The sequence below is a fragment of the Schistocerca piceifrons genome, chromosome 9, assembly GCF_021461385.2.
Source record: "Schistocerca piceifrons isolate TAMUIC-IGC-003096 chromosome 9, iqSchPice1.1, whole genome shotgun sequence".
Classification (NCBI taxonomy): Eukaryota; Metazoa; Arthropoda; class Insecta; order Orthoptera; family Acrididae; genus Schistocerca; species Schistocerca piceifrons.
Genome location: NC_060146.1, coordinates 113344405 through 113360198, shown reverse-complemented (window position 1 = coordinate 113360198; position 15794 = coordinate 113344405). Strand labels below are relative to the sequence as shown.

General features: G+C 40.8%; 1 protein-coding gene across 1 annotated transcript in view; it reads right to left on the bottom strand.

The window, feature by feature from the left end:
- The window catches only part of LOC124717147 (zinc finger protein 501-like), a 117173-nt gene that overhangs the window by 83328 nt on the left and 18051 nt on the right, over window positions 1-15794 (bottom strand). The window contains exons 3-4 of the mRNA XM_047243901.1: window positions 3116-3184; window positions 317-376 (exon numbers count right to left, since the gene is read on the bottom strand). Coding sequence (XP_047099857.1) covers window positions 317-376; window positions 3116-3184 — 129 coding nt within the window. The remainder of the gene's footprint in view (window positions 1-316; window positions 377-3115; window positions 3185-15794) is intronic.

The following is a 15794-nucleotide window of genomic DNA, read 5'->3' as shown; positions in this document are numbered from 1 at the left end:
GTGTGGGCCATGGTATGGTGCTTCGATGACCAATTCACCTGTCATGAAATATGCTATTGAATATCTTAGGAATATCTTAATAATAAGTGTTTTATAGTATTAATGAAAGTACTTTAGAGGAGTAGATTAACTTTCTTTACACCATACCATCCATATACCTAATTGAGATAGACTGTGTTTTCGTGATTGTTTCCAGCAAGTTATGACATGACTTTTAGTATACATGTTTAAAATCCAAATTCTCTATAGAGAATAATTAAATTTCTATTCTACATTATGCAGGGCAATTATCCATCACAACGTAATAACAACTTACCTCTTTAATGACGCTTAGTGGATCATGTATACTATCATGGTCATCAGGCATGTCCCACTCCTGCAGACAATGAAGAGGAGTAAACAGATTTACTCTTGTGTGTACATAAATGCTTAAGTCATGTCGTGAACATCAACCAACATATTCCCCTTCTACAATACATAGCCAATGGCGTACACAGAGCCAGCCAGCTCTTTCTAATTTAGTGTCCTCTGCAATTAATAGTGTTTTAAGTAATGGTGGGGCTAACAAATGTAATTTCTAATTTTATGATTTTTATTTAGATACCTACCTGAGTGTAGCCATGTATGGAAGTGAAACATGGACGATAAATAGTTTGGACAAGAAGAGAATAGAAGCTTTCGAAATGTGGTGCTACAGAAGAATGCTGAAGATTAGATGGGTAGATCACATAACTAATGAGGAAGTATTGAATAGGATTGGGGAGAAGAGAAGTTTGTGGCACAACTTGACAGGAAGAAGGGATCGGTTGGTAGGACATGTTCTGAGGCATCAAGGGATCACCAATTTAGTATTGGAGGGCAGCGTGGAGGGTAAAAATCGTAGAGGGAGACCAAGAGATGAATACACTAAGCAGATTCAGAAGGATGTAGGTTGCAGTAGGTACTGGGAGATGAAAAAGCTTGCACAGGATAGAGTAGCATGGAGAGCTGCATCAAACCAGTCTCAGGACTGAAGACCACAACAACAACAACAACAACAACAACAACAACCTGAAAAACTGGGCATTACCCAGGTATTCATTTTGTCAATTTGCCACTAGAAACAAAAACAAAAGATGAACTGCTTTTGGGGTGAAGTACTGAAAAGATTTCATTTCCATATATTCAAGATATACCTTCAAAATTATAAAATTTCTTTGAGAAATGCGCACAATACACAAATGTGTAAGTACAGAATCCAAATTACGAAACATAATCCCAGGCAGTTTCTCTACATTGTGCGTAGCGTATGCATGCCTACAATGTAATTTTGTAAATGGAGGAAGAGGAAATCAATGTTTTAACATCCCTTTTACAATGAGGTCTTTTAGGGATGAGCATAAGCTCTGACTATGGAACTATGGAGAAGGAAATTGGCTGTGCCCCTTCAAAGGAACCATCCTAGCATTTGCCTTAAGTAATTTGCCTTAGTGGCCTAAATCAGGATGGCCAGACGTGGGTTTGAACTGACATGCTATCGGATGCGATTCTGGTATGCCAACCACTGCGCTACCCTGCTAAGTAATTATGTAAACGATTCTATGGCAATGCCTCTTCATAGCTCAATAGACTGTCATCATTATCACACCTACAGCAGTTTGGGCTTCACAGTTGAAAGATGTCAAAAGCACTCTCAGATGCCAGTGATTTCCGAAGTTGACTCGACTGCCTGAGTGTCTTAGCGGTAAAGAATAAATGAATTAAAATATGATGCATGAAGTAACATTTTTCACATATCTCAGTGTTTACGTCATATGTTTTGAACTATGCATAATTTAATGATATAATTTTATAGGTACATTCAGTGGCATATGTGGATTCTGTCTGCAAAATGTGCTCTGACTAGAGTTACTACAAGAGAAGTAACAAATTTAAACATCATGCGCTATATGGCAGTTTTTCACACATCTCAGTGTTTATGAAGTCATATCTCCTGAACTATGGGTGTATGACATACCATAACATTTTTCTACAAGCATTTGGTGGCATTTAAAATAATACATTTAACTGGCATGCATGTCATGGCAATTTTTCATGCACCTTATTGTTTACGGTATCATGTGTTCTGAACTATGATGGGCAGATTGTTCTTACCCACACAGTTGTCACTGCTCGGCAGTAAGGGATATGTGTAGCACATTGAGTTTCAAAGCTTGAAGAAAAAACAGTGACAATTCAGGTTTATCATTTCAAGACAAGATTGACACTTAGTGTTCAACAGTGGCAAGGCCAGGGGCATTTGGGATGTTATTAAAAAGGAATGATGAGTAGGTCGCCTTGTGATGAAGGAACAGGAACTGTGAACAGTCGGTGGAGGAAATGGCTGGTGTTTTTTATGTAGGAGGGTAGACTGGGGTAATATGATGGAAGGTTTCGGTCTACAAAAGCAGTGATTCTCTCAATGACGGCACAGCAACTGGCCATAATGAGGTGTCCCGGGTGATTGGGTTTATGAACTTCATGAAGCATGTAGAAGGTAGGAACGTAGGGAGTGGTATAAGTGGTGAGAGAGGTAGACTCAGGGGAGGTGGTCTGGGATGGACCTCATGATTTGAGAGGACACTGGAGATCCTGCTGGATTTCTAAAATAGGGTCACTGTAGCAGGGTTTGTAGTTGGACAAATCAGATAGCTGATGCAGTCCTTCCACAAGGTAATGTTTGCCATTCAAACGCACCCTTCAGAGGTAGGCCTTTTGGCAAAAACCTTATTGTTTAGCAATCTTTTTGTTGTGCGCACCTGAACACCTGCAGTATAAGGTGAGTAGCAATCTAACCTTTTCATGTATTGTCTTTATTCTGTCCTGTGTTTTCCATTGGTTGATTTTGCACATAATCATGTGTGTTTGGTTACGATGAGCTTCTGGTGTGCAAAGTCTGTAGTGGAATGATATGTTGTAGAGAGATAGCAGTGAGAATGCTCAAAGTGCGCAGGTCAGCAAGCAACAGTAAAATGATGCAGCCATCACTTTGGGAGAGAGGGACAGAATCACCCAGCACTCAAGAAGACAATGTGTTTCTGTGCATAACCACATTACCTTTTGCAAGCTCTGAAGACAGCTCAATTTTAGTACTTACCGGAGTTTCTTCCTTAATAGGTATGTACTCGATCTCTTGCTTTGGGAATGCAAGTGGGTCAGCCTCAACCTGAATGAAAAAAATGAGTTAAGTACAGGTGCAACACTGAGTACAAGCAGTATTTATGAAACCAGTCTACAGAATATAAATGATTACATTGTAGCAACAGAAACTTATCCATTAGAATATCTGAACGCACTTCCCACCCTGATTCTGACTTTCATTATTACCAGTTTTTCCACCTATGATTTCTGAACACTACAACCAGAGGTTCTCAAATGGGGTGTATGTGAACAGAACAACTGGAGGAATGGAGTCGGTGAAGCCCTGTGGCTTACCCTCTCTACCCAGTTTCCTCTTTACATAGAATTATCTTGCAGGTGACTTTTTTTAAAGATTACCCACATATATTGCCATATGACTGGAATGAAATGGGTACTCTTAGTACAATAACAAAAATGTGACTTCACCATTTCAGTTCAATAAGTTGAGTATAATAATTATTAGCCATCACCCGCCGGAACAAAAATAACTTTTAAGGAGATCTGCAGCAGTAATCTGACAATCAGACTTTAAAATTCCTTGTTGGATTAAGAAAACAGTTAATTTGTGTAATAGTTGTACACATGTTACTCACACAAGTAGATGAAATAAAGAAAAAGATACATTATACTATGTTACATTATATTATATTGGATGGTTCTGATATGCTCATATACAAGTTACATGTGTGTGAACTACTCACATATTTTTGAGTAACACAATCTGATTACCAAAGAAGATCAACTAAAACAAATACAAATAATTATATGCTCATCAAATTAGATACAGACACACTGTTGTTATATCTCACTGTGGAAATACAAATATTTTGCTCTGGGTGACAGCAGTAGGTAAAGGAACTACAGTGAAACCCGGCTTTTACACTTTTGAAGGGACTTCAAAGAAATGGTGTAAAATGCAGGAAAATGTGAAATTTGGGAAATAACGTTTTATGCTGTCAAAGTTGTGTATAGGATACCCCCTTGCACATTATGTTTCATACAAGTAAATAACAGGCATCAAAAGACTTGTCAGGGACTTGTTTATTATCTAATGAGGGTTTATTATCTAATAAAAACTGCTGATGTAATTGGAACTGATAAATGACTAGGACGTAGGAATGTTTTACTCAATTTAATATGTCATAATCGATGTGTCTGAAATCCAGCAACTGTCATTCGTTATTTAAATAATGAAATACTGCACTAGTTACAATTTTTTCATGCTTAGCACAATGTGTTTTGAGAAATTTTTCTCATTATCAAGTGAAAATATGTACATAAGTATTTTTTGCGGTGTTTGAATGTCTGCGTCTTTTTGAGCTTATCAGGTACTGTGCCTCATCAGTTATGTAGAAAACCATGCACACAGGCAAACTATCACTCACATTGTCTGTTTGTGTAATATCACAAAAAATACATACGTAAATACTGCATTTGACAGGAGAACAAATTCTCGAAACGCATTTTGCTCAGCATGAATGAAATATGTAACCTGTGCTGTGTTTAACTAAAAACATTTGAGCATCGCAAAGTGAATGACTGTGTCAACTGGCGCTCCAAGAGGCCATACACCAAAACACACTAAATATGGTAGGACAAACGTGTCACAATGATCACACCAATCATAAAACTGTGTTTGTGCAGAAGAGACAGTTTGGAAATGATTGTGATTGGTCACGATATCTTCATTCGAATGAACCTAGTTTCTCACATCAGCCACCACACCAAGTAGAGCTTGGCAGCAGTGGGAGATACGGCATGAATTGTTCCATCTTTTACATGTTTACCACTTCCAATCCGCTGAGTCGAGTGTTGTGGTGTCAAGAAACTTAACCACATAACATTTGTAAACACTACCGGACGGTCAACATCATGCCAGTGTCATTTTCCTCCACAAACATTTTTTAGTAATGCGTAAATTACGGGAAAATGAAAAATATGTTGATCCAAAATTGGTTGAAAATTAACATTTGTGGGCATAGGAAATCTGATGGGACTGATAAAAAATGTTGTAAACAGCGGGGAAACGTTGATTCTGGGAATGTAAAAGCAGGGTTACACTGTACTGCTCAAGTGTAAAGGAATGGTTAACCATCCATTTGATAAATCTGTATTTAGCACAACAGTTTATGGTGGGAGTGACTGTTTGTGGTACACAGTAACTGTAAAGAAATTTCTCAAGAAAAAGACACTACTGCGTAACAGGTCTAAATGACAGATAGTACGCAGGTACAGAGATGGTGTATGAAATATGTTTCGCTGCCAAGAGGGCAACGTGTGAAGCCATAAGTGACTACCACAGCAGAATATTATCAAAAGATCTCTCACAAAACCCAAAGAAATGCACGTCATATGTAAAGGCTGTTAGTGATACTAAGACCTCATTGACAAGATGAGAACTAAAGTTGAGGGTAGCACAGCAAAAGAAAAAATTGTCAACTCTGTTTTAAAATGTTCCTTTACAAAGCAACATCCAGATGTGTTGTATCAATTAGAAATGCAAACAAATAACGACACACCGCAGAATAGGACAAACAGGTTGAGACCAAGGAATAAATAGTTGGAGATAAAAGAGATACACTGATAATTGTAGAAAATGTTCTTTTTATTGATTCATTTAGTGTACTAAGGGTCTTGTTTTTTATTCTCACTTTTTTCCTTAAGGATGAAGGGAATACATGAAAATTATTTCCTTTGGGTGATGGTGAGATTGACACTTAGATGGAGTTTAGCCATCTTCAGAGCACAAGAAATTGTCAACCTGCCTTTGTCAAATGGGGTATTGCTATTGCATCAGCCAGATGTAGTCCTCACAAATCACATACAGTCATATAGACTGACCTTCAACATCTGAGAGGTGAGGAACAGAGATAGAAAGTTGCAAGATACATTCTTAGAAGTGCTAAAGGAAGCAAAATGGGGCAATATGACAGGGGATTTACAGAGTGAATATTATGAACTTAATTTTTCCTATGATAATATAAGACAGCAGTTGCAGAAAGTAACAGGTACAATCCCATATTCTCTAGGGCAAAGAAAGAGAGTATGGCTGAATGTGAGTGGTGAACTACTAAAAGCAATGTCTGGCACAATACATAATGATGATACTTCAAATTTGAATAGTGAAACAGGTCAAGTGCAAGAAGTAGCAAGACACAGAGAAAGAACATGTGACTGGCATATGATGCAAATTACAGGTATGGATCAAGGATTTTTAAATATGGCTAAAATGTTGCATAAAATAACAACTGAATTACAGCAATATGCTAATGACACCATGATTACCGTAAATAAGGGTTTAGGTATAATACAGACTCACCTGAAGACATTAGAATACAAAGTAGTGATAGCTAGGCTAATGAGAGAATTAGAAAGCAGCTGAAGTGATGCTACAATAGAACTGGAAAGAATTTAAGAAGCTGTCAACCATGCTACACACAGATATTTAAACACGATGCTGTTAACATTAAAAACATGTTTGAAAGGTTTACTGCAAATGGAAAAGGAACTTCCTGTAGGTCTATAGCTTGTTGTTACCATAAATAAGAGCAGTATAGCATTTTACTATTGTGTTTTCAATGTTAAAGGTTGTTCCGATAAAGAATATTCATATGTTAATGTGCAGTTCCCACTAACTAGGTGTAAATCACAATCTGAATGTTACACTTGGCACGCGCATCCATCTGGATGGAGTCGTATTGACAAATGGATTAAATTCTTGGTTTAATAAAGTATAACTTTTATCTAAATGACAGGAAATGCACCTAGTTCTATCTGTACAAGATTTTGGTAACTCTATTAATGAAATTGTCACCATCTGTCCTGCATGAGTAGTTCAAACTGATAACTAGTCATGTGAAGGGCAACTATTTTTGAGGAATATGAATGCACCAGAATGTAAGAAGGTAGTTATGATGCCACAAACACACTTTCAGTGAGTTGGAAATCATTGGGTTTATTCTGTGTACAAGCCACAAATGGTAATAGTAAATTATTACAAAAACAAGACTTTCAGAAGAATGACAAGATTGTAATTGCAGTTTGGTAGTATATTAATCAATGGAACAGAATGTGCTAAAGCGGGAGCAACCATTACGGCTACTACATGTACAATCAACATTGTTTTGGCCAGAAAATCCTTTTAGCATTTCACCTATTCAAAACATCTCCTTTCTAAATTGTACACTAAATGCTATGGTACTACAGGTAGAAAATGGCAAATTGCTGTCGATGAAATAAGATATGTTCACAAATATCATTGTGAACAAAAGCAGAACAGGATTACCATTAATGTAACAGCTACAATATAATCACAGTACTAGAAGCCATTATTGCAGTTTATCTTTTCATAAGACATAAAATAACATAAGCTGAGTTAAAAACTACACACGAGATCCTCTGGAAACGGTTGTACCAGAAAGATGATGATGACTGTGAATGTAGAGGGAGAGTAAACTACTACTACTACTACTACTACTCACACACACACACACACACACACACACACACACACACACACACACACATACATACACCTAACACTGGAAGCGGAATAGTATTACAGTTTAGAGTAAAATGCACTCTTGCTCAGGAAATACAATAGTTCGGTAGTGGCCATCTTGCCATCCATAAGCATCCATGGTAGCGAGGTAGGCAAGCTAATAGCGTGCTGCAGATGGGCCAGCAAGGTGCACTCAACAAGAGCATGCACTATCGTCAGCAGATTACTGCAGCTGCAGTGATGACCATCCTCCTAATGCAGAATGAACTCATGGGTGAGTCTTGTGTGGTCAAAACGTAGTCGGCACAACACAACAACATCCTTCTGAGAGGTCTAAAAAGATGTATGCCACACCTTGTTGGACCTTTTAATCACTCTCAACTTGTTTTGGGTCATAGTAGCCTGCCATTCAAATTCCCAGAACCTCAAAATGTTGCGTCAAACTTCAGATAGATGGTCGGCAAGTTCATTTCTTGAAATGCCTATGTGTCTCGATGTCCAGATGAAGGTCACAGGCTTTCCAGAGTTGTACAGGTCCACCAGTAGGTCCTGGATGTGGGCAACCAAAAGATTTTTGGGATAGCACAGGGTTATGCCTTTTAAGCAACTCATAATGTTTGTCAAGGCCTGGCATTTGCTGTACCACAACACCTGAGATATGGCAACCAATTCTGAACTGTATACACTGCAGGCACACAGCAGAGTCTGCTTCTCATGTCCACTTGCACGTGCAAAAGTGTAACTGACACTGTCACTGACTTTTGATCCACCAAATTAGAATAATTGTGGAGGATCGAAAGAAACAGGTGTCGCAGAAGAGTTGGATCAAAGAGGTCCCACCATATCACAGGACAGGGTACAGACCACAAGGGGTGGGAGTGCTGAGAGGGAGCCCTGGGAACATAGACTAACAGTGGTTGTTGGAGGTCCTCCAGTAGAATATCAAGTCGGATCCCAGCTGGTCTACCCAATTTTGGGCAATGCGCAAACAGCCTTAACTGCTGGTTGTGGAACAGAGTTGAGTGACATGGGTGACTAGGCATCTGACTGACTGTAACTGTGTAACTTGCCAGAATCTGCTGGCATCTAACCCACAGTGGTGGGAAACTGGCTCCCGCCAGGAGGCTGTCAACAGGGCTTGTACGGAAGGCTCCCATTGCCAACTGCATGCCAGTTTGGTGAACAGGATCCAGCAAGCTCAGTATGGATGGTGCGGCCAACCCATAGGCAACACATAAATAGTCCAAGCAGGATAAAATCAGCACTCTGTAAAATGTCAGGAGAACTGTGCAGTCTGCACCCCATGAGGAGTGACTGAGAAAGCAGAGAGCATATAGCTTCTTCATGTAAGTCACCTTGAGCTGCAGATGCGCAGAAGCCATGTTAGCTTCTTGTCAATAAAACACCCAAGAATTGAAAATTCAGGGCCCAGTAATGGACTCTCCAGACAGCCCCTTGAAGTTGGCGCTCAGCAGTGCACAGTGATGCAGAGAGGTAGTACAGGCAAAGATCACCCACATACAGTCACAGAGACTGTGGGGCCCACTACATTTGCGATACCACTCAGGGTAATAGCAAACAGCATTACACTCAGACCTGATCCCTGAGGGACTCCAGTTTCCTGAACATATTGGTTGCTGACAGTTGAACCTATCTGGACCCAAAAAAGTTGGAGGGATAGGAAGTTCTGGATAAAAATAGGTAAATTTCCCCAGAAACCCCAGTGTAGATAGGATGTGAGTCGTCAGATGATATCGTATGGCTTCTGTAGGTCAAAGAACACAGCAATCAGATGTTGGCAGTGTGTGAAATCATTGTATACTGAAGATTCCAAATGAACCAGGTGATCTGTGGTGGACTGGAAAGCTCAAAAGCCACTTTGGAATCATGATATATGCCATCCAGCCTCAAGGCACCAACAAAGACACCAGTTGACCATTCATTCGAATAGCTTACACAGTTCATTCGTCTGAGAGACTGTCCAGTAGCTAGTTCAAGTATGTGGGTCCTTCCCCAGGTACAGGACAGGAAAAATAGCTTCCCACCACTGAAAGGGAAATTCCCCCTAACACCAAATGCAATTAAAAAGCTGGAGGGTATGTTTCATGCTGTCAGCATGAAGATGTCTGAACATTTGGTTGTGGATTTTGTCAGGTCCAGCAACTGTATGTTGACACACTGCCAAACTGCTGCAAAGCTCCCATTCACTAAACGAGATGTTGTATGGCAGAGAACTGTGTGCATGGAAGGATTCCAAACAGCTCTCAATGAGGTGTTTACATTCCAAGAAATGAGGATGGTAATTATTACAACACTTCAGCAATGTGTGCCACAAAACGTTAGGCAAGTACCGCAGAAACAGTGAAGATGTTACCATTGACAAGGATGCCAGGAAATGATGCGGGTAATGGATGGCCGCAAATGTGGCAGAGTTTAGTACATACTTGGGACAATGGGGTGTGGGATCACATAGATAAGACATATTGCTACCGACATTCCAGGAAATGATGCGGGTAATGGATGGCCGCAAATGTGGCAGAGTTTAGTACATACTTGGGACAATGGGGTGTGGGATCACATAGATAAGACATATTGCTACCGACATTCCTGCTTCCTTTTCTTTATGAAAAACTGAACTCCCCCCCCCCCCCCCCCCCTAAGTCTCTTGAATGCTACTAAATTATACATAGAGGGATGGTGCTTGTGCCGTTGAAACACCCAGCTGCATTTCCTGATAGCTGTGGCTATATCTTCAGATCACCATGGCACCGGGGATCATCAGGATGCACCAGAGGAGTAGGTTAATAATGTCAACAGTATCCTGTACCAATTTTTTGGTACCTGTCACGTGACTGGCTGCAAAAGTGGCTATAAAGGAGAAAGCTTGCCAATCATCTTTCCAAAGTGACCAAGATGAAGCATGTTGCAGATGTCTGTGAGTGGAGTGGAAGAGAACAACAGAAAAATGGTTGCTGTCACAAAGACTGCCAAGGACGAGCCACTGAAACGGGGGTAAAATACTCAGCTGTAAACTGTGAGATCAATAGCTGAAAACATTCGGTGGGCCACAGTGAATTGCAGTTCCAGTGTTGAGTAGGCAGACATCCAACTCTGGAAGGAGGTGTTCCAGTACTCAGCCTCTGTGAGACATATTGTTGCCACCCCAAAGAGGATTATGGACATTTAAGTCTCCCAATAGGAGCAGAGGGGCAGGGATCTGTATCACTAACTCAAACAGCTCATGATAATGGAAAAGTCCTTGTGGAGGTAGATAAAAATTTCATATTGTCATCCTAATTGACAGGTAGACACAACACCCACGGCTTCTAGTGCAGTGGTAAGAGGCACCTGCTAACTGAAAGTATCAGAGCGTATGAAGGTACAGACCACACCGGATGCTCTCTTGACATTAGAACAATTGGTACAGTGGGATTTGTAGGTTTTCAGACCAGGGAGGTGTGTTGCTATAAACCATGTTTCCTGAAGTGCTATGCCAATTGCGCAACAAGTACAAAATAAATGATGGAGTTCATTCAATTGGCAATAGTAGCCATTACAGTTCCATTGAAGGAGCATTGGAGTCAGGTCTGAGAAAGTGTCAAATGGAAAGGATGAGCTACCAGATCATGGTCCACCTGATTGTGTGATCCGTTGTCCGTGTGCATAGGCTCGACCACTGCTGGGATGTGACAGAACATCCAAAGCCTCAAAAAGTAGTTTATCTTTCGACTTATCCTTCTTGCCCTTGTGAGACTTTGATTTCTGTGGAGATTATGCCATTTTACCTTCTACGAGCGGACTGTACTTTGCCACTCAGCCTGTGGCTACTGGTCCTTGTCTGGAGAGTTGGGCACCTTGACATGTGTCCTCATCCCTGACAACACAAGAGAATGACTGGACATCTCTGGCTTCACCAATAGTGTTGGAACCACTGGCACTATAGGTGTAGGGAATGAGGGAGCTGATGTTTCCTCCCCCAACTGTAGGGTAGGCCCTGGACACCATCACGGCCAGGAGCTGCCAAGCGAGACCTTGTCATCGCGCGAGGTATGGATATGACATGGCAGTCACAAAATTTGATACTATATCCATTGGATGAAGTCTTTCAAAGTTTTTGTTTGCATCTTTGTAAGACAGGTGGTCAAGTCTTACGTTCTTGAATTTTCTTCTCTTTCTTGAACACTAAGCTATGCAGTGAATGAGGAGGGTTCGCTTCTGGACTCGACACACTGAGTGGATCATTCACAAGGGCTGCCCTCATGGGATGCCCGTCCACATGTCCTATAGACAGCCTCATTAGAACAGTGGGAGGACATGTGTCTGAACCTTTGGCATTTAAAACTTCTCATCGGAGGATGAAAGTAAGGCCTGGCATCACACCTATAAACCATGATCTTAACCTTCTCAGCTAAAATGTTGCCATCAAAAGCTAGAATAAAATCTCGAGTGTCAATTCTATTATGCGGTGAACAAAATGGACTCCACCCCGTGCCACATTAATATGGAGCTCTTCATCCATTTGCAGCATTGTGCCCTGATGGAAGATAACACCTTGAATTCCACTTAGCTTATTACGACTTGGTTGGGGTGTGATGTTTTGATCAGCAAAGACTGATTTCTCACCTTCTCTAATGCCACAACCTCCCCAAACTGATCTGCAACATTTTCAATGAAAAACATTGGCTTTGTTGTAGGAAAACAGCCACCTTTAGCGCACGAACAAACCAAGAACTCAGCAAACTGTCCACTTACCTTTCTCCTTGGCTAGGTCTCCTCTTGAGGCATGGTCAATGACAGAAATGCCATCGGATTCTAAACCTCGGCATTAAAAATTACTGTTCCTGATTGATGTGAGGACTGTGTTGGCATGGCCACCATTAAGTTTGATCCGTTTCATTGTGGATCATCTGCCCCAATGCCACTCACTCCAAATGGAAGCTCTCCCCGTGGGTTCCACCCCGCAAAGGCAAAGGCCACTGTAGCCATTGCCCCATGTCCCAGTACCCCAAAGTAGACAGGCACCGAATGCTTGGCTGATGAGGGCAGGTTGCAGCTCAGGCGTCAGCAGTGCAATCCCTACATTGTTGGGGGGCTACCACCAAGAGGGTACATGACAACCCCACCAAGATGGACTAGCTACTGCGCTGATTTCAGGTGCAGAGGCAGATCAGTTTGATTGGTAGGTGCAAAAGATAACAGTGCACAATGGAGAGTTAATGCACCACAGTAAAGCGCTCTTCCTCAAACAACCTGTGCTTTGGTAAAATTTGGAAAGTAGAGGTCAAACCCAAAAAAGGGTATTAGAATTTCAAAAGCCAGAACAGGTGAGGGACAAAGCATTTTAAAAAAGCAAAAACCTTCAAAAGTCCGAAGACCATTCACAAGACCAAGGTAAAAAACTTGACCCAATAAAAAAGACTCCCACTAGCTGCCTCTTATGGCAGGCAATGAAGGGCCACATGTCTACAAGCTAAGCTGCAACCACTGTGCTGCATTTTATGTGGGCATGACAGCCAACAAGCTGTCTGTCCACATTAATTGCCACCGACTAACTGAAACCAGGTTACAGCTGGAAAACCCAGTAGCTTAGCATGCTGCCCAACACAACCTTCCTCACTTCAGTGACTGCACCACAGCCTGTGCCACCTGAATCCTTCCCGCCAACACCAGCTTTTCTAAATTGTGCAGGTGGGAACTCACCTTGCAATATATCCCAAGTTTCCACAGCCTCCACTGCTACAATCTTCATTAATCAGCATCCTTCACCAACCTGTCCCCCTCCCCACTCCCACACTCCAGCACAACACAGCCTTCTATCCACCCTTGCACCCGTAGATGTACCAGAAAGAAAAACAGAAACTGTAACATAGGTTAAGCTGCAAAGGAATTCTGTGAGTAGACTAAAATTTTTATATTGAAGATTAATATTTTTCTTTGTTTTTCCTAAAATTCAGGATGAATTTTTGGAGGACAGGGGTATGTTGCATATCAACCTTGTACAAGGCAGCAAATGGTTAATACTGTCAAAGTCCCAGAGTGAAGCTGTCTCATTTACATTACAGCAGTGTCAACATGAGGCAGGCACGAAGAACATTTCACCACTGCGAGTGGGTAAGGGGGAAACACAACATTGGCATTTCTGGTGAACCAGACAGCAAACCTTTGCAGAAATGTAGTGGGGCAGAGCAGTTAGACATGATCATGTCACTTTAATTACATTATGAAAGAACTGCTGTTGCTAATGCAACACTGTGTACCAAGAGCTTTTATGAACTATACTTTTACTATAACAAACTAGTTTAGTAAGCACAGCAGAGTGAGAATCACTGATACCTTTGTAATAGTAAGACCCATGTGATCATGACAAGTGATGTTGGGTAAACATTAGCCACCACTATCTTAACAATCGATTCCCTGCTTACAATAAAGTGACATCTGGCACAAGTCTTTTGTATATTTCTCGCATGCAACTGAGCAATAACAGGTGGTACTGAGAGAGATTGATACCCTGCCATAATCAGCAGTTGCAGAGTTCAACACCACAGTCTGCCGCTATCACAACTGGCTGGGCCCAGATGCCTTGCCTATCGTCTCACGTCACGACAACAGTGTTCCTGATGATACTTCTGCGGACTGACGAGGGCCTACCTGAATGCCAGGTCAAAAACATTGTACTACACAGCAATTGTCAACATGGTTCAACAGATGAAGAAGAACGAGGGTGAGTGGGTGGGGACGAAGCAGCTCCGATATCATTGTGTGTAACTCTAACACACATGCCCTCTTCTCTCTCTGCCACAGCACACTGTAAAGCCATCATCAGACACACCACATGTGGCGAATCACCACAGCAGCATCCGGCCAGGAACAGTGAATGCAGTGTCAGCTGCCTTGAATGGCCGGAAGGCCGCTTACGACACGAATCCTCGATGAGTTTCGACAATTGATGTCAACAGCAAGCCAAGAAACTGACTGTAATGTATGGAAATAAATAATTGTCAGTCTTCTCTCACTGTACCTACTAGCAAAAAAGGTCACCACCATCCTTCTGATGAAGACTGGCAACAAGGCTGAATTGGGAGAGTGCCTCCTGACACAGAACAATCTGTCCTTCCACCCTCACAACAGTCACCTCTTGCAGGACATTAATAATTAAATAAATCGAATAAAAGCTATTAAAATGGACTAGCTTAAGATATGTGTATAGTTTTTAAAGCTTTTATTACTACTTGCCTTTAAAATTATTTATTGCATTGCTCTCAGGAATTAGTTTTTAAGGGTAATTAGAAGCTGAAATTTTAGAAAAGTTATAAAGCCATCTGTTCTGTTCCAGCAATTCTGAACATAAAAATGGAGCTTCAAATTAAAAAGTTTAATGTTTCACCTAACAGAACTGGCAATCAGATTTTTAATGAGAAGATTTTTTTATTTTCATGATTTATGTCCATATTCTCATGGAACAGCCCGTGTCTCTTCTGAAGGTATGTCTCTAGAGAGCAACCTCGTAAGGAAGCGATATGTGGATGATGAGACAAAGAAATTAAAAAGAGTTTTGAAATGTGGTGCTACAGAAGAATGCTGAGGATTAGATGGGTAGATCAAATAACAAATGAGAAGGTAGTGAATTGAAATCGGGAACTAACAAATTTATAACACAAACGGGTTGGTTGACAGGACACATCTTGAGGCTCCAAGGAATCATCAATTTGATGATGGAAGGAAGTGTCAAAGGTAAAAATTGTAGAGGGATACCATGGTATGTACACAGCAAACAGTTTCAAATGCATGCTGGTTACAGTAGTCATTCAGAGATGAATGAATAGTCTTGCACAGGATACAATAATGTGGACATCTATATAAAACCAGTCTTTCACTTGAAGACAACCACAAGAACAAGAACAATAACAACATGCAAAAACATGGAAAATTCTTGTTAAATTTTTTGATTTAATTTAGTATGTCTGTGAGATGATGTTTACTGAATTTTATCACAGGATGTGTTTTCATTTTATTCTAGTGATTTATATATGGCACATAATCATACATCAATATTATGAAAACAATAGACTGCTACTCACCACATAGTGGAGATGTTGAGTCGAAGACAAGCACAACATAAAGACTGTGTCTGTGT